This window comes from Solenopsis invicta, chromosome 6, assembly GCF_016802725.1.
Source record: "Solenopsis invicta isolate M01_SB chromosome 6, UNIL_Sinv_3.0, whole genome shotgun sequence".
In the NCBI taxonomy this organism is placed as follows: Eukaryota; Metazoa; Arthropoda; class Insecta; order Hymenoptera; family Formicidae; genus Solenopsis; species Solenopsis invicta.
The window spans coordinates 3520133-3545682 of record NC_052669.1 but is presented as its reverse complement, the minus strand read 5'-3'; the positions used below and the strand labels follow the sequence as shown (position 1 = coordinate 3545682).

Here is a 25550-nt window from a genome sequence, read left to right as displayed (position 1 = left end):
TATATTATGTATAGCTTTGAATACAAACTTGTGTAGAACTTTGTATAAATACACGTTATTTATGACAACACAAAAATGTTAAAATCTTTAAAAGATAAGAATATTGTATATTATACATATTTTGTTTTTACGTTTAATAATTTGTTGTGTTATATATAAAATGTACAACAAAAGATGATCAGGTGATACATACGTAATTTTGTGTCTTCTGAGATAATTCGTGATATGAAATAAACACTGGGATATAAGTTGTCCATTTCTTTCATAATGCACATAATAATTATACACCAACATAACAAGAATAAGTAATAATAATATAGTAAATATAGTAAACAAAATTATAAAAATGTAATAAACACAGTTAAATTCTGGATTGGGCTGCTACAGTGGATATGGGATACTACAGTGCACTTAAACGAGTTTAACGTTTTACACGCTATGCAATATATAAGATTTATTCAGTCGATCGATTAACATTTACAACATTACGGCGATATGGCCATATGGCCAGCCACTATTGAAGTCGTGGGATAGAAGTGCGTGAAGAGTTGTTACACAACAAAAACGATGTATCGTGCGTGCGCGTAAGGAGGCCTTTCGTATATTTAGCGAGAAAACGACAGAAAAAAACAAGTGCAAAAAGAATCTGTTATACAATCAAAACAGTAACGTTGATTCAAGAATAATTCATAATCGAGACAATTAACATTAAACCTACTGATACCTCATTTATACCTATTCTTATCATGATAGGTTAAATAATCGGTTTTTAAACATAATTACATTTATTTTTTAGTATTAATGTTAATTGAAGATAACAATTAATTAATAGTGAACAAAATATAGTTTTTTTTTATAGAAATAATTAATGTATATTTTATAAACAAAATACCATCGTGTGCGGCCTTGTTTCTCGCGGCGCGCGACGCTCGGACTTTGACACGGTTTGATTTACCCCGAAGTTATAACGATTACGTTCGAAGAGATTGCCATTTGTGTTTTCTAGATGTAAACAAGAATAGAATAACGTTAATAGCGTCTCCTTTAATACACTCAATATCAACTTTATGAAACTAGCCAATCATAATCTTTCTATTCTTCAAAGAAATACTTATGACATGACTGACCAGTAGTATCACACCGATGTTATAACAATTCGTTGTAAATCAAGTCGTGTAAACACATAGTAATGTATTATTACATTTTCTAACGCTAGAAAATCATACCACACTCACATTACTTTTCATTTGTAACGACTATAATGCATTTGAATTAAAATTTTTGAAGAAATATTATTATTAAAAAAATGTTAATTGTTCAACCGATCATATATTATCGATCGTGGCAGGTAAGACAGTTTACATTTTTTTAAAGATAAACAATATTTATATATTTATAAAATAAAATAGGTTACTTAATAATATCCAATATGTTTATCCAAAATGTTTATCCAACACCACTATAAATTAAATAATTTTGTTTCAATAAAAGTATAAAGAAATATAAAAATACATAACAATACTATTAAAGTTTTTTTACTTTAAAATTCTTTACTGGAAAAGAGAAATTGCTTTTTTTTTATCAAATAAAGTTATGTATTGACTCCAGATTGTAATTCTTTGATTGGAATAAATCGTACACGAATTGGACGTGTAACACGAGTTACTAAATCCTTCTTGAACTGAAGATCCTCCAAATGATCGACAGGTTCCAAATAAAAGTTTTGCACCAACGATGCAATTACGGTTTTCATTTCCAACATGGCAAATCGTTGTCCTATTATTCGTAAATGTATTAAAATTTATTTATATTGCAGAAGATTAATATCTTATACATTACCTATACAATTTCGTGATCCTGCACTGAATGGTATGTAAGAATAAGGATGACGTTTTTGAATTCTCTCCGATAAAAATCTATCTGGATCGAATACATCTGGATTTGGCCAATAATTAGGATTTCGATGAACGTCATAGGGATATATTATTATTATAGCTCCAGAAGGTATAAGATATGACTCTAAAGATATAAACCGTAGTAATAAATCATAATTTTTAAAAAATAATCAAATTTGAAGTGTACGGTACATACTTAAGTATAAAAATATATAAAAATATGCATATAAAATATTTAATTAACAATTGTTTCTAAATTAAATGAAATTAGTGATTGTTAAAGTAATTATTAGATAAAATAAATATAATAGATAGATTACAATAGATTTATTTTATGTTTAATAAGCAATAAACTTATTTATTCTAATTTATTCTATTTCTTTTTTAAAAAATTTACAAATTATCAAAATGCTTGAGCCTTTTTTGATCACATTAAATTTCATTTTGATATTATATCAAAATTATATGTTAAAATTAGGAATTTTATGTAATAATGACGAAAGAGAGAGATAGAGAGGATATATAAGTAATTTTCTGAAAATATAATTTAATTTATTTTATAATTTAATATTAAAATATTGATCAATCAAAGTTTATATGTTATATGTTACAATATTTCTTTCTTTCCCTCTCATTCATTGCTCAAATAATATAAAGATTATTAATTACTTACGTAATGTTGTATCTTCCGATAAGACTCGCGATATAGCAGGAACACTGGGATATAACCTTAAAGATTCTTTTAAACATCTTTCTAGATATAACAAATTGTTTAACGCTGTAATAGTAAACTTGCCTCCATTTTCATGTATTACTGTATTAACTTCATTTCTGACACGCTCCTAAATCATTAAGTAAACTTTGCATTTTATAAAAAAACATGTTTCTTTGATTATTAATTCAATCAGAAGCAAGTAAGATATTAATGTTTACGAGTATAAATAATAAAAATATTAAAAGTAAAATAAAAATTAAAATTAAAAGTATTAGTAAATGTATTTAATTATTTGTGACAATTTCATAATTTATAAAAAAGATTACCTGGACTTCTTTGTGTTCAGCTAATAGTAATATAGCAAATGTCAAACCCACTGCTACAGTATCATGTCCCTAGAGAAAAAACAAAAATTATTTATTTTATATTACAAACGGCCCAATATTAAGAAAAAGATTTAAAAGATAAAAATATATAAATTTCAACTATACATTTATGTTTCAGAACGCAATTATAAAAAAACAGCAATACTTTAAAGAAACTGATAATTATGTTTAGTCTTTATAATATATAAATACTAAAACCCATTTTTAAAGTACAGCGTTTAAAGTTGTACTCTGATAATTTAATATACAATATTGTATTGAGAATATGTTGTATCTTGATTTATAGGTATTATAAATGATTCATCGTTTGAATATTGATATTTTTTAAAGAATATTAATGAAATGTAGACGCTTACTTCGAACATGAATGTGTCGACTTCTTCTCTAATGTCGGAATCATTTATTTCGTTATTGCGCGCTGCCGCTATCAGAAGATCCAACATAGCTAATCGCTTTTTCTTAACTTAAATATAAAAAGATTGAAAACTAACCTTGAAAATATTAATTTGATAACATAGATATGGAAAATTTTATATATACGATACATACTTCCTAATATCTCCTCATTGTCTGTTTCTGTTATATCATTTTTTGAAAACTTTAAAATTTGCCCACCAGTACTTTCATGATATTGTTTTCTTTCTACAATAACCTAAAGGATGTATATTTCTTTACTGCTTATATTATTTTAGTGGTAAAACGTATTAAGATTAAATTTTACATAAATTATTTGATATAAATTTTATTCGATTTAATATAAATTATGTTAGATTTATTATTATTTTATTTTATAGAAAGTATTTTTAAAATTTTACTATGACCTAATTTTTACTTACTCTTTCAGTGAATTTATGCAATATCTTTAAATTTTTTGCTTGTTTTCTACCCATAGGCGTGAGCGCAAATATCATATCAGGGTGAAACCATGGTCTCATTAATCTGCATACACAATTGCAAAAGATATGTAATATGATATGGTAATCCAAAAACAGAGCAGTACGGCGGTATCAATGACCTTCTTTTAAATCGATACATTATATATGTGTATATATAATTACCTATAAACATAAAGGTTACCCATCTCGTGAATTGCTTGACGATATTGTTGTTGAGATTCGTCCATATTTTGCAATAAAGTTCCCATTGCAGTTTCTGTAAGTATATTTGTTAAATTAGTATGAACGCTTATAAATTTAATGTAGACCCAACCAGCCCACTTTATCAAAACGATGTTTTTAGGATGTATGTACGTCCTTTGAACGTCCCATTCATCTCATCTGTGCTACATGGAAGAGAGAATGATATGGCTACCCCTCTGTTATTAGATAATGAATTCTGACAATTGTTTAAAGAAATATTTGTTTGCTAGCCCGCTGTTTTTTAATGACGTTAATATGCCAATACACAACAGCTGACAATTGATCATAGTTATACAAAAAATTGTCTTTCCCACAAAATTATAATTTTCGAATTTGTGTGATTATTACAGTGGGTAATACGTACATTTTTCTACATAAAACAAAAACGATTTAAACCTAATATATGCCTAAAATCGATAAAAAACAGTTTGTGTGTGTGTGTGTGTTTATATTTTTTAATCATATTAAATATTATTTGCATTTTTTTTTCAAATCGGTTTTATGCGAGTTGGTTTTTCGCATAACTATGGCCAATTATTATAAGGTATTTATTTTTACCTTTGTACTTTGAAAATTTTTTAAGACATTTACATTTTAGCATTACCTTCTCATTGTTTTTAAGATTGAGCATATTATTACACTTTTAAGTATTTTTGTGTTATTCGACTTTATGTTATTTAATTTTTTATTATGTAAAGTTAAACGGTAACATGAGCGTCTGTTAATATGGACTTTTAAACGAAATTTTCTTACCGAAATATTTCTTTAATAAATCGATTGTCACTTGAGAAGACTGTATTTAGAAACATTAGAAATATCATTTTATGCTTGTTTAATGTCAAGCAAGGATAGAATATCACTAATAATATCTCTAATGTTTCTGTACATAGAAATATTCTAACCGATTAAAAATTAAAAATATATAATTTTATAACACAACATTGTATTTTTTAAACTAAACCAGTATTTTAAATTCATTTTTAGGCTATTCATATTATTATCTTTTGTCTTCTCCACCGATTATGCAATTGATAAATTAACAAATTTATTCAATAAAATGGAAATGCGTGTCTTACTATCTTCTTCTCTTTTACCTAATTATTTTAATTCTAAATATTTAACGATATAAAACACCTTATGTGTTACTATTTTTATGTAATCTTATATGTATTATTATGTTATTACTGTATAATTGATACTTAATTGAATGTCTATGCATGCATAAATGTTTTCATTTTTAGAGAGAGGATATATATATATATATATATATATATATATATATATATATATATATATATTTACCGCATATTGCATTCAATGTATGATGACTTATAAAATTCATTAAATTATCGATATTTGAACCTTCCATGTTTTTCAAATATTTTATCATGCGATTGCTTTCTTCTGTAAAAATATCGATAAATTCTTTTAATATAGTAAAATGGAATGTAGGCGTTAATATTTTTCGTCTTTTTTGCCATTTTGCTCCTGTAACAAATAAAAATTTACATTTCTTGGTATACTGCTGACCGTTAAATCCATCTTGTGATTTTTACTTTATTTATTGCATTTTTACTTTATTGTATAAAATAATATAACTCTATGTATGATTATAATTATATTATTATTACATTACTTTATATAAACAATGTACAAGTATGAAATAAAAAAGTTATTTTTTACAAAAGCTATATACGTTTATACCTTCGCTAGTGAGTAGTCCAGTTCCTAACCAAGGATGAAGAAATTTGTAGAGATAACCTTTCGAAAGATGTTGTGTTGTATTGCTTAGTATTTTCTAAAACCATAAACAAGATGAATTTAAATAACAATACTTTTACTAAATAACAGAATAAAAAATCGAAATATAATACTTTTAGCAATTGTTTTGCATAGTCATTCTTGAACAAAAATGATACAAAAAACTTTCATTCAAGAGCTACAAAGTGTGTATGAACTTTTCAAAACAATGCTAGTCATTTTGAACCTTATTAGTAAAAGTATTATATGTCAAATGCATGTACACACACACACACGCACGCACGCACGCGCGCGCGCGCGAGGGGTGTGTGTGTGTGTGTGTATATATATATATATATATATATATATATTGTTTTATATATATTAGTTATCAAATTAACAAATCAATGATTTATCTTCTTATTCATATTTTCTTTACCTCTATATCATCTGGATGGTGTATAGTAATAAAAGCAATCGGACCACACCAAAATGCATAAATTGGATTAGTGGCGAATGAACGTTCAGTCTCCCAAATTTTTTCTAAAGTACAAACAATATAAAATATGAACATATGGATATGTAAATTTTTTTATTATACTTTACAATTGCGATGTAACTTATATGTATACATATATTGAAGTGTACTGCCTTTGTATTTTTATGTGCATTATAAATTAATTTTAATCAAAACTTTATATTGTATTAGTTGCGGTATTAATGAAATTGATCTGTGTAATTACTTTTTAAATATAATAATTAATAAGAAAATTTCTTAAGAAATTTTCATAAGTTTAGTGAGAATTTCGCCTATTTTAAAGATTAAAGATTTTAAAGTTTTTCCCATAATCTTTATTCTCTAAAATTTAAACGTATTGAATGTAACGTAAAACTTAATGAGCAAAATTTATGAATATTACTCCTTGATGAATAAAAATAAATCAAATTGAAAACCATAAATTAATTTTCATTAGTTTGAATTTTTGGTAATCGAACCACTGCACAATCAAACATTTGCTACTGATATTTAATAATAATCAATAATAATTAAGTTTTTAGTTAATTAACATTTATAAATAAATTAAACGCTTGTTATTGAGACAAATATTTTCACAAATTTTACTTGCCCTGTGAATACATGAAGAACTCTAAAGCATTGCCAATAAATGGCAGGCCCGGCTTACTTGGAACTTTTCCGATAAGACGTCTGAATCTTCCATAATAAGTAATGAAATACAATAATATAATAGAAACGCATAATACTAATAGTGTAACAAACATTGTTTTAAAACAGTTGAAAAAAAATAATTTCAATAATTTAAAATTTCTTATAAATTTCTTTTTTTGTCTTTTCAAGTGAACTTGAGTTACATAATACTATGCGCTGTAACAAAAAAATAATAATACATTATTAATAATAAGAATGTTGTTATTATTATATAAACAATAAGTTATATGTACAATATAAGAAATTTTAAATAAAATGTTATATACTCATAAATATTAAAAAAAAAAAAAAACAATATTCTATACAAACAATCAGTAAAACCTTTAAATCTTTTATACATTATATAATATATTATATAACTACAAGAAAAATTGATATGATTAAATTACATTTTATAACTATTTTACAAGGTTTGCTTTCGATATTTTCTTCTTTTTTCGATTAAATTTTGAAAAATAGAATCTTTTTAAATTTTTATAATATTCAAATAAAGATTTTTAAAAGCGTTATTTAATATTAATAAAGTTTATTATATTTTATTAAGACAAAAAAATGTTTTGTATATAAAAATCATATCTTCTATAGTATTAAAATTGAGTAAAGGAAATATATGTTGCTTCTTTTAAACTGTATTATAATTATTTAAAGAAGTGTATAATTTTTTTATGACATACTCTGATATCATATAGCATAAGTAGTAACATATAACTTACCTTAACGAATTCAAATTATTTTAACTTTCTATAAATTTAATTTAAATATTTTATTACTATAAAAAAAATTTTTTTAATATTTACATACAATAGAAATTAATTTTTTAAAATTAATTATTAAAGAAATTTAACTGTACTTAAAAAATTTTAATTATATTCAATATAAATAAGAAACTCAAATAATGATTGTGTAAGTTGTTGAATTGTTGCATTTGCCTTTGCTATATTTACAAATATAAGAAATTTTTTTACGAAATGTAAATAATAACTACACATGTAATATCTGTAACTGTACGAATGTTGAATCGTGAACGAAATATTTAGTTGAACAGAATATTCAACAATAAGTCATGTGTTAAACGTAGATAATGATATTAAGCGTAGATAATATGATATCAATAATTGTTCAATAATGTCAACAATTGCAGAAAAATAATTGCAGACATATCATTTATCTTTATTAGATGGAATTGTTTAAAATTTGATTGAATCATTTATATGTATAATGTGTATTTTACTTATTAGATTATATGACGTAACGACTTATATAATTTATTACATATTAAATCTCCGCAATATGTTTAGACACTTGTCGACTTTCTTGAATCCTTCAAATAACTTATATATTTTGTGACAAATTTTACATAATGTATAAAAATGTTTACTTCTTTATTGTTTATAGAATGTGTTTAAAATTTGTATTATCTGTGTACAAATTATAATACTCACGCTATCTGGAATGAATTGCAATAATTGTAAAAGGTGACGTTATAAACACTCAATCTCTTGCGCACTCTGTAGCGATTCATTTCAAACTAAATGCTTTTCATGCAACTTATCAGAAAGAAAGAAAACATCGATGAGCGACGCTTGCGTGAACAATGAAATCGTTGAGTACGCCCAGCTATCTAAATCTGATAACACAGTATTCTTTTGTACGCATTTAAATTCTAAATTTTATTTTTGCAAAATTATAAAAAAATATATAGCAATAATGTCATTATATTTGAAGTTACATTTCTTCTTTCCACACATTTTTTCTTTTAAAAAATTTTAACAAATAAAAAGATTTACATAATGTAATTATTTTAATTCTAAATGTTAATTCTAAATTTGTTTAACAATTCAATTAAACAAAATAGATAGAAATCAGACATTCGAAAAAATTGTCAAATACGTACCATTTAAAATATCTTTATTATAATGTAATTTTATTACAATTTTATTATATTTCTCATTTGATGCTGATTTGTATGCAAACAACACTGATCGACAAAAATTCAACATTTCTTGGCTTTAAAGTAAACGAAGTTGTATCTGACAGATTTTGATGTGTTGATTACGAATCTGGTAATAATATCATATCACGCAAAAATATCGTATCACGTCAAGTTTTTGAGATATATTAACTTAAAGGTGCATAAAATCAGGTTTTTGGCCATTTTCCATGACTTACAAAAGGTTTATCAATTTTTTTCAGTATTCAACTGGATATCACATTAAAGTGTGGTTCTTACCCTTTCCAACGCATATTTGATTGCTATAATCCGACTTTTTTTCGCTGAAATAGAAAATTGAATTCTTGTTTTTGTTTTATGAGACTTTGATCCGTCATATAGAAGTTATAACGAGTGCGTTCGAAGAGATCGCCATTCTAGATGTAAACGAAAATAAAATAATGCAAATAACACTAATAGCGTGTCCCTGAACACATCTAACATCAATTTTATGAAACTAGCCAATCACAATCTTTCTATTCTTCAGAGGAATACTTATGACATGACTGACCAGTAGTATCACACCAATGATCATAACTTTGTTGTAAATTGGGCCGTGTAAACACATAGTAACGTATTATTACATTTCCTAACGCTAGAAAGTCATGCCACACTCACATCACTTTTTATTTGTAATGACTATATAGCTTTTGAATTAAATTTTTCGAAAGAAAATTATTATAAAACAATGTAAATTGTTCAACCGATCATATTTTATCAATCGTGGCAGGTAAGACTGTTTACATATTTTTGAAGACAAATAATATTTATATATTTATAAAATAAAATGGGTTTTTTAATAACATTCAATATATTTATCCAAAGCACCACTAGAAATTACATAATTTTGTTTCAATAAAAATATAAGAAACATAAAGAAACATAAAAATACATAATTTCATTGGAGAAGAGGAATTGCCTTTTTTTATCAAATAAAGTTATGTATTGACTCCAGATTGTAAGTCTTTGATTGGAATAAATCGTACACGAATTGGACGTGTAACACGCATTACTAAATCCTTCTTGAACTGAAGATCCTCCAAATGATCGACAGGTTCCAAATAAAAGTTTTGTACCAACGATGCAATTACGGTTTTCATTTCCAACATAGCAAATCGTTGTCCTATTATTCGTAAATGTATTAAAATTTATTTATATTGCAGAAGATTAATATCTTATACATTACCTATACAATTTCGTGATCCTGCACTGAATGGTATGTAAGAATAAGGATGACGATTTTGAATTCTCTCCGGTAAAAATCTATCTGGATCGAATACATCTGGATTGGGCCAGTAATTGGGATCTCGATGAACATCATAGGAATGAATTACCATTACAGCTCCAGAAGGTATCAGATATGACTCTGAAGATATAAACCATAGTTTATATTAAATCATAATTTTTAAAAAATAATCAAATTTAAATCGTACGGTACATACTTAAGTGTAAAAATATATAAAAATATGCATATGAAATATTTAATTAACAATTGTTTCTATATTAAATAAAATTAGTGATTGTTACAAGTAATTATTAGATAAAATAGATATAATAGATAAATTACAACAGATTTATTTTATGCTTAATAAGCAATAAACTTATTTATTCTAATTTATACTAGTTATTTTTAAAGAAAAAATTACAAATTATCAAAATGCTTAGAATTGAGACTTTTGTTTTGACCATATTAAATTTTATTTTAATATTATATCAAAATTATATGTTAAAAATAGGAATTTTATGTAATAATGACAAAAGAGAGAGATAGAGAGAATATATAAGTAATTTTCTGAAAATATAATTTTATTTATTTTATAATTCAATATTAAAATATCGATCAATCGAAGTTTATATGCTATATGTTACAATATTTCTTTCTTTCTCATTCATTGCTCAAATAATATAAAGATTATTAATTACTCACGTAATGTTGTATCTTCTGATAAGACTCGCGAAATAGTAGGAACGCTGGGATATAACCTTAAAGATTCTTTTAAACATCTTTCTAGATATAACAAATTGTTTAACGTTGTAATAGTAAACTTGCCTCCATTTTCATGTATTACTGTTTTAACTTCATTTCTGACACGCTCCTAAATCATTAAGTAAACTTTTGCATTTTATAAAAAAAGTGTGTCTTTGATTATTAATTCAATCAGAAGCAAGTAAAATATTAATGTTTAGTATAAATATTAAAAACGTTAAAAGTAAAATAAAAATAAAAATTAAAAGTATTAGTAAATGTATTTAATTATTTGTGACGATTTAATAATTTATAAAAAAGGATTACCTGGACGTCTTTGTGTTCGGCTAATAGTAATATAGCAAATGTCAAACCCATTGCTACAGTGTCATGTCCCTATAACAGAAATTATTTATCTTACATTACAAACATGTTATAGTCCAATATTAAGAAAAAGATTCAAGAAATAAAAATATATAAATTTTTAAATATATAAATTTCCAACTATACGTTTTATATTTTAGAACGCAATTACAAGAAACATGCTTTAAAAAATCTGATAATTATATTTATTTTTTATAATATTCAAATACTAAAAACCTTTTTAAAGTACAACTTTTAAAGTTGTACTCTGATAATTTAATCAGTATTGTATTGAGAATGTTTTGTATCTTGATTTATATTAAAGATGATTCATAGTTTGAATATTGATATTTTTTAAAGGATATTAATAAAATGTAGACGCTTACTTCGAACATAAAGGTGTCGACTTCTTCTCTAATGTCGGAATCATTTATCTCGTTATTGCGCGCTGCCGCTATCAGAAGATCCAACATAGCAAGTCGCTTTTTCTTAACTTAAATATAAAAAAATTGGAAATTAACATTGAGAGTACTAATTTGGTAACATAGAAATAAAAAACTTTTATATATACAATACATACTTCCTAATATCGCCTCATCATCTGTTTCTGTTATGTCTGTATCATTTTCTAAAAGCTTTAAGAATTGTCCACCAGTACTTTCATGATATTGTTTTCTTTCTGCAATAATCTAAAGTATACATTATTTGTTTATATTATTTTCCTGCTAAAACATATTAAGATTAAATTTTACCTAAATGATTTGATATAAATTTTATTAGATTTTATATAGATTATGTTAGATTTATCATTATTTTATTTTATAGAAAAGTATTTTTAAAATTTTATTATAATCTGATACTCACTTTTTCGGTAAATTTATGCAATATTTTTAAATTTTTTGTCTGCTTTTTACCCATTGGCGTTAGCGCAAATATCATATCAAGGTGAAGCCATGGTCTCATTAGTCTGGATACATATGCAAAAAACGTACGAAACAATTGTTACATTATTTCTGGAGAATCTAAGTTTATATTCTTGTAAATTGTAATTGAAAAAATGTATTATAAATTTTTTCTCTTTAATACTCATTGTCAATAATATAATGTGCTATGCACACGTCATTCCTAATCCCTGCAATGCGTCAAATCGGGAAGAAATCTCCGTGATACAATATCAAATGTTATTAAAACAATATTGCGTTAAAATTTTTAATTTATCGGATAAATCATATTTGAATATCACGGATATTACTTTAAAAAGTAATTATTTTAAGAAAAATGTGTTCAAAAACTGACAACACCTTTTTAACGTAATTTTACGTCTTATATTTTTTAACAAATATAATTTTTGAAACAGAAATATATCTATTTTTGTTTTCAAAATTTTTGTTATTTAGTATATATCTATTTTTTTAAACAAACACACCGTTATTTACACTTATTAACTACACATTTATTTACCTAAATAAATACGTATTTTGTAAAATAAATACTCTATTTTTTGATTCGTTAGGGTCTTATAATCTCTCAAGAAATATAATCCAACAACAGAGCAGTACGGCGACATTAATGACCTTCTAATTTGATAAATTAATTGTGTATATATATAATTACCTATAAAAAAAAACGTTACCCATCTCGTGAATTGCTTGACGATATTGTTGTTGAGATTCATCCATATTTTGCAATAAAGTTCCCATTGCAGTTTCTGTAAGTATATTTGTTAAATTAGCATAAACGCTTATAAATTTAATGTAGACCCAAACAGCACACTTTATCAAAAGGATGTTTTTGGGATGTATGTACGTCCTTTGAACGTCCTATAGACATCCCATCTGTGCTATATGGAAAAGAGAATAATATGGCTACTCTTCTGTTATTAGATGATAAATTCTAACAATTGCTGAAAGAAATGTTTGTTTGCTAGCGCGCTATTTTTCAGTGACGTTAATATGCCAATACACAACAGCTGACAATTGGCCATAGTTATTACAAAAAAACATCTTTCCCACAAAATTATAATTTTCGAATTTGTGTGATCATTACAGTGGGTAATACGTACATTTTTTTACATTAAACAAAAACGATTTAAACCTAATATATGCCTGAAATTAATAAAAAACAGTTTTAGTTTATTATTTTTAATCATATCAAATATTATTTACATTTGTTTTTCAAATGGGTTTTATGTGGGTTGGTTACTTGCATAACTATGGCCAATTATTATAAGGCATTTATTTTTACTTTTGTGCACTTCGAATCTTTTTAAGGCACTTATAGTACATTTTGGCATTACTTTTTTATTGTTTTCAAGATTGAGCGTATTATTACACTCTCAAGTATTTTTGTGTTATTCGACTTTATGTTATTTAATTTTTTATTATGTAAAGTTAAACAGTAACATGGGAATCTGTTAATATGGACTTTTAAGCGAAATTTTCTTATCGAAATATTTCTTTAATAAATCGATTGTCACTTGAGAAGACTGTATTTAGAAACATTAGAAATATCATTTTATGCTTGTTTAATGTCAAGCAAGGATAGAATATCGCTAATAATATCTCTAATGTTTCTGTACATAGAAATATTCTAACCGATTAAAAATTAAAAATATATAATTTTATAACACAACATTGTATTTTTTAAACTAAACCAATATTTTAAATTTATTTTCAGGCTATTCATATTACTATCCTTTGTCCTCTCCACCGATTATGCAATTGATAAATTAACAAATTTATTCAATAAAATGGAAATGCGTGCCTTATTATCTTCTTCTCTTTTACCTAATTATTTTAATTCTAAATATTTAACGACATAAAACACCTTATGTGTTACTATTTTTATGTAATCTTATATGTATTATTATGTTATTATTGTATAATTGATACTTAATTGAATGTCTATGCATGCATAAACTTTTTCATTTTTAGAGAGAGGAGATATATATATATATATTTACCGCATATTGCATTCAATGTATGATGACTTATAAAATTCATTAAATTATCGATATTTGAACCTTCAATGTTTTTCAAATATTTTATCATGCGATTACTTTCTTCTGTAAAAATATCGACAAATTCTTTTAATATAGTAAAATGGAATGTAGGCGTTAATATCTTTCGTCTTTTTCGCCATTTTGCTCCTGTAACAAATAAAATTTTACATTTCTCAGCATACTTTTGAATGTTAAATCCGTTTCATGATTTTTACTTTACTAAAGGTAATTCTGTTTTATTAATATCATATCAATATAATAATATATGAAGTAGTATAACTCTATGTATGACTATAATTGAATTATTATTACATTATTTTATATAACCAATGTACAAATATGAAATAAAAATAATTATTTTTTACAAAAGTTATATACGTTTATACCTTCGCTAGTGAGTAGTCCAGTTCCTAACCAAGGATGAAGAAGATTGTAGATATAACCTTTCGAAAGATGTTGTGTTGTATTGCTTAGTATTTTCTAAAATCATAACAGGATGAATTTAAATAACAATACTTTTACTAAATAACAGAATAAAAAATTGCAATATAATACGTTTAGCAGTTGTTTTGCATTCTTGAACAAAAACTTGACAATGAACTTTTATTCAGGAGCTATAAAGTGTGTATAAACATTTCAAAACCATGTTGGTCATAATATTTGGAACCTTATTAGTAAAGGTATTATATGTCAAATGTATATATATATATATATATATATATATATATATATATATATATATATATATATATATAATTAACAGGTCAATGATTTATCTTCTTATTGATATTTTCTTTACCTCTATATCATCTGGATCGCGTGTAGCAATAAAAGCAATCGGACCACACCAAAATGTATAAATTGTATGAGTCTTGTTGGCTAAACGTTCAGCCTCCCAAATTTTTTCTAAAGTATAAACAATATAAAATTTAAACATATAGATATATAAATTTTTTTATTCTACTTTACAATTGCGATATAAGTTATATGTATACATATATTGAAGAATAGTGCAATTGTTGATTAATTTTAATCAAAACTTTATATTCTATTGGTTGCATCATTAATAAAATTGATCTGTGTAATTACTTTTTAAACATAATAATTAATATAAAAATGAAATTTTTATTTAGTAAGAGTTTCGTCTACTTTAAAGAGCAAAGATTATGCTTTTTGCATAATCTTTATTTTCTAAAATTTAAACATGTTAAATGTAACGTAAAACTTTATGAGTAAAATTAATAGATATTATTCCATGATGAACAAAAATAAATTAAATTAAACACCATAAATTAATTTTCATTAGTTTGAATTTTTAGTAATTGAAACACTGCACAATCAAACTTTTGCTGCTTATATTTAATAATAATCAATAATAATTAAGTTGTTAATTAATTAACATTTATAAATAAATTAAACGCTTGTTATTGAGACAAATATTTTCACAAATTTTACTTACCCTGTGAATACATGAAGAACTCTAAAGCATTGCCAATAAATGGCAGGCCCGGCTTACTTGGAACTTTTCCGATAAGACGTCTGAATCTTCCATAATAAGTAATGAAATACAATAATATAATAGAAACGCATAATATTAATAGTGTAACAAACATTGTTTTTAAACAATTAAAAAAAACAGTAATTTAAATAATTTAATATTTTCTGTAAATTTTTTTTTTGTTCTTTTAAGTCTTGAACTTGAGTTACGTAATACAATGCGCTGTAACAAAAAATATTTAAAAAAAGATATTTTATATAAACGATCAATAAAACCTTTAAATCTTGTATACATTATTACTTTAAAAAAGAAATCTTAAAAATATTCATATGCAATAGAAATTGATTTTTTAGTATTAATTATTAAAGAAATTTAACTGCACTTAAAAAATTATAATTATATTTGATATAAATAAGAAACTCAAATAATGATTTTAAATTGTTAAATTGTTTGCATTTGTCTCTGCTATTTTTACACATATAAGAAATTTTTTTATAAAATGTAAATAATAACATTTTTATAATATGTAAATAATAACATGTAATATCTGTAGCTGTACGAATGTTGAATCGTGAACAAAGTATTTAGCTGAAAAGAATATTCAAGTCATGAGTTAAACGTAGATAATGATATCAAGCACAGATAATATAATATCAATAATTGGATTGCAACATTAGGAAAGTTCAATAACGTCAACAATTGCAGATAAATAATTGCAGATAGACACATTTTATTTATATTTACCAGATGGAATTGTTTACACAGAAAAAAAATTAGTATCAAGTCAATAATTCATTATTATATATATATATATATATATATATATATATATATATATGTATAAGCAGAAATATAAAATCTTCTTAAAAGAATTTATAATATTAAACTGACATAATTTGTTTACATGAGAAATTTTGTTTCTTCAAATAAACAAATTATGTCTATTTAAGATTATAAATTCTTCCGGGATTATATTCTTGCTTATAAATGAAACAATGAATTATTTATTTAATACTAACTTTTTTTTGTGTAAATTTTGATTAAACGTTTTATTTACATATATATTCAATAACGTCAGCAGAAAAATAATTTTAGATAGTCATACTATTTATTTTTATTAGATGGAATTGTTTAAAATTTGGTTAAATTATTTATATATCTAGTGTGTATTTTACTTATTAGATTATATAACGACTTATGACTTACGTAACGACTTTTATAATTTTTTACATAATAAATCTTCGCAATATATTTACATACTTTTTGACTTTCATGAATCCTTCAAATATTCTGCGATTGAAACTAATTTTATATAATATATAAAAATGTTTACTCGTCTATTGTTTATGGAATGTGTTTAAAATTTGTATCATCTGTGTACAAATTATAATACTCACGCTGTCTTAAATGAGTTGCAATAATTGTAAAAGGTGACGTTATAAACACTCAATCTCTTGCGACTTGTACACTCTGTAGCGATTCATTTCAAACTAAATGCTTTTCGTGCAACTCATCAAAAAAAAAAGGAAATATCGATATGTGACGGTTGCGTAAACATTGAAATCGCTGAATACGTCCAACTATCTAAGTTCAGTAACATAGTATTCTTTTGTATGCAATAAAATTCCAAATTTTTTTTGCAAAGTTATAAATAAATATAGCAATAATGTAATTATATTTTAAGTTACATACATCTTTTCTTCCCACACATTTTTTCTTTTAAAAGAATTTTAACAAATAAAAAGATTTACATAATTAATATAATTATTTTAATTCTAAATTTTTATTCTAAATTTATGTTTAACAACTCAATTAAACAAAATAGATACAAATCAGAAATTTGAAAAAATTGTCAAATGCTTACCATTTAAGGTAACTTTATTATAATATAATTTTATTACAATTTTATTATATTTCTCATTTTATGCTGATTTGTATGCAAATAATTAATATAACCATATTATTAGATAACGAACATGTTATTAGAGAGTAGCATGTTATTAGAAATACAATAAAATCTATTCACATTTATGATAGTGATACTTAACAGCAAATTTGTGACAAAAATCTCTACACGCAGTTGAGGAATTTGATGCAAATTAGCAGAAATTGAGCAGAATTTGTTTCCAATCTGCCACTAGATTAGCTTAAAAGTATAGCTAAAGTTTTATTGGCAGATTCGACTGAAAGAACACAAGTTTAACGTACATTCAGTTGCTGCTAATCTGCTAGCATATTACAGACATTTTGCAAATAGGGATATAAATAATATGCATAAGAATTATAATAATACAAATTTTATTTTACATGTAAAAATTCTTCACGAGTTACTGCTGCTCTCTATTCTACTGTAATGACACCGAAATCCCCGTGTATTTATCTTTCTCTCTATTTTTCTCGTAGAATGAAAAATCACTCGAACAATTGTACAAGCTTAATTTTCACTTTTTTCAAATGACGTTTTATTCTACGAGAGTTTAGGTCTCTTAACCATTTGTTCCGCAAAACATTAGAGAGATAGCAATAATCTTTTAGCTATAAGACAACTATATTCTAACTAAATAGTACAGTTGTAAGAACCGTATGAAAAAAGAAATTAGTTATAGCAACAAAAATTTATTTGTGGTAATTAAATTTTAGTTGTAACATGGATAGTTAAAACTTTGCAGCATAATTAAATTTAATTTACCACTGGTGTTATACTATAGGTCACAAAGTTTACTTATGGCAGATACATAACGATTGGTAATGATAGGATGCGTTGAAACCATTAACCGTAATTTTACTGTGAGTAATACAAGTTTTGTTATTCTGATAGTATTGTACGTATCATTGCAAAACGTACATATAATTATATACATATATACATATATATATATATATATATATATTTTTTTTTTTAATAAATTACATTTTTATTATAAAATGAAATTTATGTTTAATAATATTAATTCTTTTTCCAAACATTGAGAATAAAAAATGATGTAATAGTTTTTATCAACATATCAAATATGGAATACGATAGAACTCCGTTTAACCCGTTTAAAGGACAAAAGAGTTTCGATAACTGCAATGAGGCTAGCAAGGGTCAGTTCACTAGCGTTCTTCTTTTACGAGTACTTATTAGGAGATGATGTTCAGAAAACTTTAGTCGAACACGTCGAGCTTATTATCTGAACTATCCAGTCTGTGTCTTATTACTTGGAGAGTTCGGATAATAAGAGCTCAGCTATCAATTTTATATATTTGAAACTGAGAACGAATTTATTCGTATAAATGGAGTGCAGTTAAACTACTGTTTATACGAATATATAAAAACCTTTTATGAACCCTATTTTCTTAACTAGAAATTCTTAAATTTATCTTATTATTAAATTAAATTATAGGAGTGAGCTTTTAGTTGAACCAGGTGACGCACGATCGATTGGGACAAATCGTGTACGGATCGGCTCTGTAACACGAGCTATCATGTCTGTCATAAACTGAAGATCCTTCAAATAATCGACAGGTTCCAGATAAAAATTGTATATCAATGACGCCATTATAGCTTTCATTTCCAACATGGCAAATCGTTGTCCTATTATTCATAAATACATTAGAATAGAATTTGTTGGTGCGTGTGCGTGTGTTTGTGTATGTAAAACAAGAAATCAGCATCTTATATATTACCTATACAATTTCGTGGTCCTGCGCTAAATGGTAAGTAAGAATAAGGATGACGTTTTTGAATTTTGTCAGGCAAGAATCTATCTGGATCGAATACATCTGGATTTGGCCAGAAATTTGAATCTCGATGAATATCAATGATATTTAAATGCAGTATTGTTCCAGAAGGCACCAAATATGATTCTGAAAGTATAATGTATTACAAAATTTAATTTTTAAACTATAAATTTAATAAACTGCTGTAAACTATACGTGAGCACTTGCGCGCACGCACACACATTCTCTCTTTCTCTCTCTTCTGTTTCTCACTCATATGTAAACTAATTTATTTGAAATATATTTTTAGCATGCAAATTAATCGTCTTGTAAATTGGAAAATCCATACATTAAACTAAATGTAAAATACTTAGACTTTACAAGTTTTATGTTGGCAATATACGTATGTAAACTTGGAAATATGTGTACAGGAAACAGAAAGAAGACAGAGAGAATGAACTTATAAATAATTATTGAAAAATTTTTGTTTTAAGTTAATTGTAAAATATGAGGATTAAACAAGTTACTTTTGCGTAACACTTTTTCATAGCTTTATGCCTTAAAAAATATATATAATATATAATTTATTGTAATTACTTACGTATTTGTTCATCTTTTGTTAGAACTCGTGAAATTAAGGGAACGCTAGGATACAATCTCAATGATTCTTTCAAACATCTTTCCAAGTATGGCATATCATTTAACATTGACATAGTAAGTTTTCCTCCATTTGCTTCCATAAGTGCACTAACTTCATTTCTAGCACATTCCTATCAGGAAACAAAATTTTATACGTTTAATTCATGTTTCTTTGATTATTAATTGAAAATGCGATTATACTTATGTTTTAATGTATGTATAGGTATAAAATAATCTTTCTCTAAACTATAAATAAAAACATTTGTATTTTTATGAGAGAGAGTATCTTTAAACTAATATTTATAAAATTTATGTAAAAATAATTTTTAAGTACAAATAGAAGGTTTAACAGAACAAAGAATAGATTAAGCAATTATATTTAGTAATTAAATAACTTATTATTAAAACAACCTGGACATCTTTGTGTTCAGCTAGCACTAATATTGCAAAAGTCAAACCCATTGCTACGGTATCGTGCCCCTGTAAATAAAATTTTTTATTTCTGCAAACTGTATAATTTAATAATGATGTCCTAACATGAAATTTAGAAGAGAACACAGAAAAATGTAATTGAAAGAGAATAAGTTAAATTATATCGCAGTATAGAATAAAAGATAATTTTTAACGAGTAATCAGTAGTTTTGTGTTACAGTGCTATAATACGAATGATTTGATGATGAGAATGAGTCTAGACATTGTATTCAAAATTTCTGTTTTTAGAAACATTAATGATATGGTTTATATTAATGAAATAAAAAATGTATCATATGCAAATACACAAATATTAAAACTTTTTAGAAAATGTAAAATGTAAAAATATTGAACTATTTGTTCTATCTTTTTGTATTTTATTTTATAATTTGAACGATAATGATTTTCATAGAAAACCTAACCCATGAAATACAAATGCATACTTCGAACATGAAAGTATCGACTTCTTCTCTGATGCCCAAATCATCTATCTGGTTATTATGAGCCTCCGCTATCAAAAGATCCAACATAGCGAGTCGCTTCTTTTTAACTTAAATAGATAAAATAGTTTGAATATCATTCGAACTAATAAAGATGATATTTAGATAGTTTATACACATACTTCCTGTCATTTCTTCATCGTCTAGCATACCAGTATCATTACTAAGATGAGTCAAGAATCGTTCATTAGTATCGTTATGATATTGTTTTCTTTCTTCAATAATCTAAAAACAGCATATACTTTTATTATTTATACTGTTAAAAAATTGTATGAATATTATATAACAAAACTATATTAAATTTACTAGAAATTTTTAGAAAGTTTTGATAAATCTAAATAAATAAAATATAACACAATTTTTACTTACTTTCTCAGTGAAACCATGTAATATTTTCAGATTTTTATTAAACTTTTTACCCATTGACGTTAATGAAAATATCATGTTAGGAAATAACCAGGGTCTCATTGCTCTGCATGTTATTACACATATTTTAATAAATAATTATTTTTTTAAGAAATGTAAATTTATATGGTCTTATAAATTACATATTTTTTCTTATATACTTCTTATGAGCGTTACTTCTTTTACTTAATGTTAAAATAGCCATAACCACATAATAATAACCGATTAAAATTGTTCTATTGAGATTTTAACTCGTGACGTCACATATTCTAAATGGCTTCTTCAATAAAGATATTTCACCCTACGCATTTAATACAATAGTATTATTTGCCGTGTTGTAAAGTTTTCACGATTTGTGGTTAAAATAAATGACGAGTTGTGAGCGAGATTTTTGTCAAGAACAATAAAAAGTAAAACTTTTTGAAGTGTATGTGGTTGCAATTAGCTTACAATTAGCCTCAAAAGAGCCAATTGTTCGTTTCTGCTATTTTCTTAAATCAAGAAAAACAATGATTAATGAGGAAAATGCATTCGGAAATGTATAAAAACGATATTTGGATGAAATGGAAAAGAGTGCTAAAATGACTATGGAAATAACTGCAAAACATGCTATTGTATGAAGTTTGCACTATGAACTATAGCTCCGATTACCTTATTGTATTAATGAGCAAAAAATACCATTATTCTAAGTGACAACTTTAATGTTTTCTTCGTATATGATTTTATCAGTAATAATTTTTTTCAAATGATGTCTACTTTCCAGGAAATTTGTAAGTGCTCCTTTTAAAGTGCAAACTGCACACAATAGTATATTTTGGAATTGTTTTCATTTTTAGCATTCTTTTTTATTCCGGCCAAACATCTCGTTTTTCTTTTCCAAGTACATTTTCCACATTAATCAATTTTTCTTGATTTAGGAAAATAGTGGAAACAAACTATTAGCTCTTTTGTAGTTAAGATATTGCAAATGTACACTGCAATGTTTTACTTCCTGTGACTCTTGTAGAAAATCTCGCTCACAGCTCGTCATTCATTTTAATTACGAATTGTGAGAACTTTATAATACGGCAATTAATACTGCTATTGTAATGAGTGAATAGCGTGAAGCACCCTTGGATTGAACAAGGACAAATAATGTGTTTGATGCGCAAATTCAAAACGTACTTTTTACTGAGGCGGTCATATTAGGCATGTGACGTCACAAGTTAAAATCCAAATTACCTGTAAGTTAGAATTTTTCCTACTTCGTGGACTGCTTCACGATATTGGTGCTGGAATTCACCCATTTCATGCAAAGAAGTGCCCATAGCGGTTTCTGCAATTACATAAATGTGAACATTTATTTCCTTAATTTTGCTAGTTTAATTTTAACAATTTGATAAAGTAAAAGTAATTTTTTATTTAAAAATTATACCTTTATTTTTTTTATAAAATAATGTCTAAACTTGTAAATTTAATATTAGATTTAATTACATGTAGTTAATAAAAATTATTATGTAAATAACATCGGAGTTTGCTTAATAAAATATCTATATTAATTGTAAGACAATATGTCTCTTTCGTGCTTTATAAATATATATCAATTTACCACATATTGAATTTAATGTATGTTTACTGACAAGACACATTAAGTCATCAACTAATCCATCCGTATCTTTCAAACATTTTATCATACAATTTCCTTCTTCGATCAGAATTTCAACAAACTGTTTTAATATTTTAAAATGAAATGTAGGTGTTAGCATCTTTCGCCTTTTGTGCCATTTGACCCCTGTAACAAAAATAAAATAATGAAGGTGTACACTATATGCGATTTACATTGTAAACTTTATCCAGTTTTATACTATTTAACTTGATGCAACAGAGATCATATAATTAATTGAGATTAAAACATTGTATCTTTTTTATATTACATATTGTTAATGGCTTTAAATGTATATTTTCTTATCTAAAAATAATATTTAATTCCGCGTTCTAAAATATTGTATAATTGTTTTTAAATATTAATAATATTAAATATATATTTATATTGCATTTATGTTATATTATTTATTAATAATTACAATTTGATACAAAAAATATGTAAAGCTATATTTTTTTATATATATAGAATTTTCTATTTATTAGGATTAAGAATTTTTATTAAATTCATTGTGATACCTTCGCTAATTAGTAATCCAGTCCCTAACCAAGGTTTGAAAATATCATACAAGTAGCCTTTTAAAAGATGTTCCTTTGTGTTGCTTAATATTTTCTAAAATTAAAAACAAAATCAAATTAAATAATAATGATGTTTTTTTACGAATAATGATTTTAAATGTAGTACGATCTTCTGACAAATATATCAAAACATTATTCTTGAATAATCATTATAAATTTTTCAAGAAACAATTTTTCATGTTTAGTCACATACAAACTTATAGGTCATCATTCCTAGTTGGTTTTTTACATGTAAGATTATTTTAAGTACTGTCTTATAATATTATAAATCAATCACAAAGCGTTATAATGGCATCTTAAATTTTTGAAGCACTGAAATACGCTTTGATGTATGTATTTTTATAAAATATGTTATTTATTGTACTATATAATACATTTTTACGATCTGTGCAATCTAAAATTACAATTATATTTTATGAATATTTTGATAAATATTTATAAAATATTCAAACAGTTATAAATATTTTGTAAATTTTTTATAAACATGTTGCTGTCTGGGTGTACACGTAAAATCTTTTCACATATATAATAAAATTATCACGTATTATTTGAAATTAATAAATATTAAAGTAATAATAAAATACAATATTTTTAAGTTATTTGTTATAGCGAGAAAACTGTATATCTATTTTCTAGCTTTGTGTTCATTAAGACTTTTGATCAGTGATTCAAAAAATATAACATACTTCAGTCAATTTCAAAACGTGACTAAAACACACAATATGACATACAATTGTGGGGGACCCGTTACGCATTTGAATTGTTATTAAAAAGTACATTGATAAAAGGTATTGATAACTTATTTTTTAATCTTTCTTTTACCTCTACGTCATCTGGATGGTGAACGCTGACAAAAGCAATTGGACCGCACCATAATTTATAAATTGGATAATGAAGTTTACAAGATACACGTTGAATCTTCCAAAGATTCTCTAAAATAAAAAAAAAAAAAAAAAAAAATAACATTAAATTTAATTTTTTGAAATTATTTACGTGTAACTATTTTCATGTATTGTTAATTAAATCTAAATAAAAGTTTAGTGTTTATTTTAGACGTTTTTTTAAGAAAATTAGTCTAATCTTTAAATGCATTTTGGTTCACTTGAGTGGAGGACTCAGAGTAAAACCTTATTAATCTCTACAGTTTAATTGTGATTTTTTACGGTTTAAATACATATATTAATTTTAAAAAAATTAATAAGCATTGATACTTCTCATCTTGTTAAAAAAAAAAAATTTTCGCATTTAGCTAAACCTTGCACAAACCAATTATAACTATTATTTATTAAATGATCTTATTAATAAATATTACTTGTAAACAAAAAAATGCAAATGCTAATCAGTAAAATTCAGATTTTTAGATAGTTTTACTTGCCTTGTGAACCCATTAAATCTAAAGTATGGCCGAGCAATGGGAGTGTCGGTAGACTTGGTATTTTATTAATTAGTTTTACGTATTTTCCATATTGAAAAGAATAATATAGTAATACCAAAAAAATAGCACCCAATGTAAATAAAGTGATAATCATTGTTGGTAATTTAAAAGTCTACCCAAATTTGTTTTATTTCTGTTCCAAGTTAACACGAGTAATATAGCACACTCTAAGAGATATAAAATAATTTTATTATTTCAATAAAACAGAAAATTAAATCTAAACAATTTATGTAAGATAAAATTATATATATATATAT

At 24.9% G+C, this 25550-nt stretch overlaps 1 protein-coding gene across 1 annotated transcript; it reads right to left on the bottom strand.

The window, feature by feature from the left end:
• Positions 1 to 420: 420 nt before the first annotated feature.
• Positions 421 to 25517, bottom strand: LOC105193925. The gene is given in 33 exon segments (XM_039450409.1): positions 421 to 1776; positions 1840 to 2019; positions 2569 to 2737; positions 2937 to 3005; positions 3353 to 3459; positions 3546 to 3648; positions 3833 to 3935; positions 4055 to 4148; positions 5438 to 5623; positions 5840 to 5933; positions 6315 to 6418; positions 10280 to 10459; positions 11021 to 11189; positions 11387 to 11455; positions 11809 to 11915; positions 12003 to 12111; positions 12287 to 12389; positions 13037 to 13130; positions 14385 to 14570; positions 14810 to 14903; positions 15223 to 15329; positions 15883 to 16057; positions 19305 to 19498; positions 19591 to 19770; positions 20225 to 20393; positions 20674 to 20742; positions 21177 to 21458; positions 21603 to 21705; positions 22860 to 22953; positions 23227 to 23409; positions 23799 to 23892; positions 24681 to 24790; positions 25234 to 25517. Coding segments are annotated over 33 exon segments (4419 nt in total). The 5' UTR covers positions 25388 to 25517; the 3' UTR covers positions 421 to 1591.
• Positions 25518 to 25550: the final 33 nt, after the last annotated feature.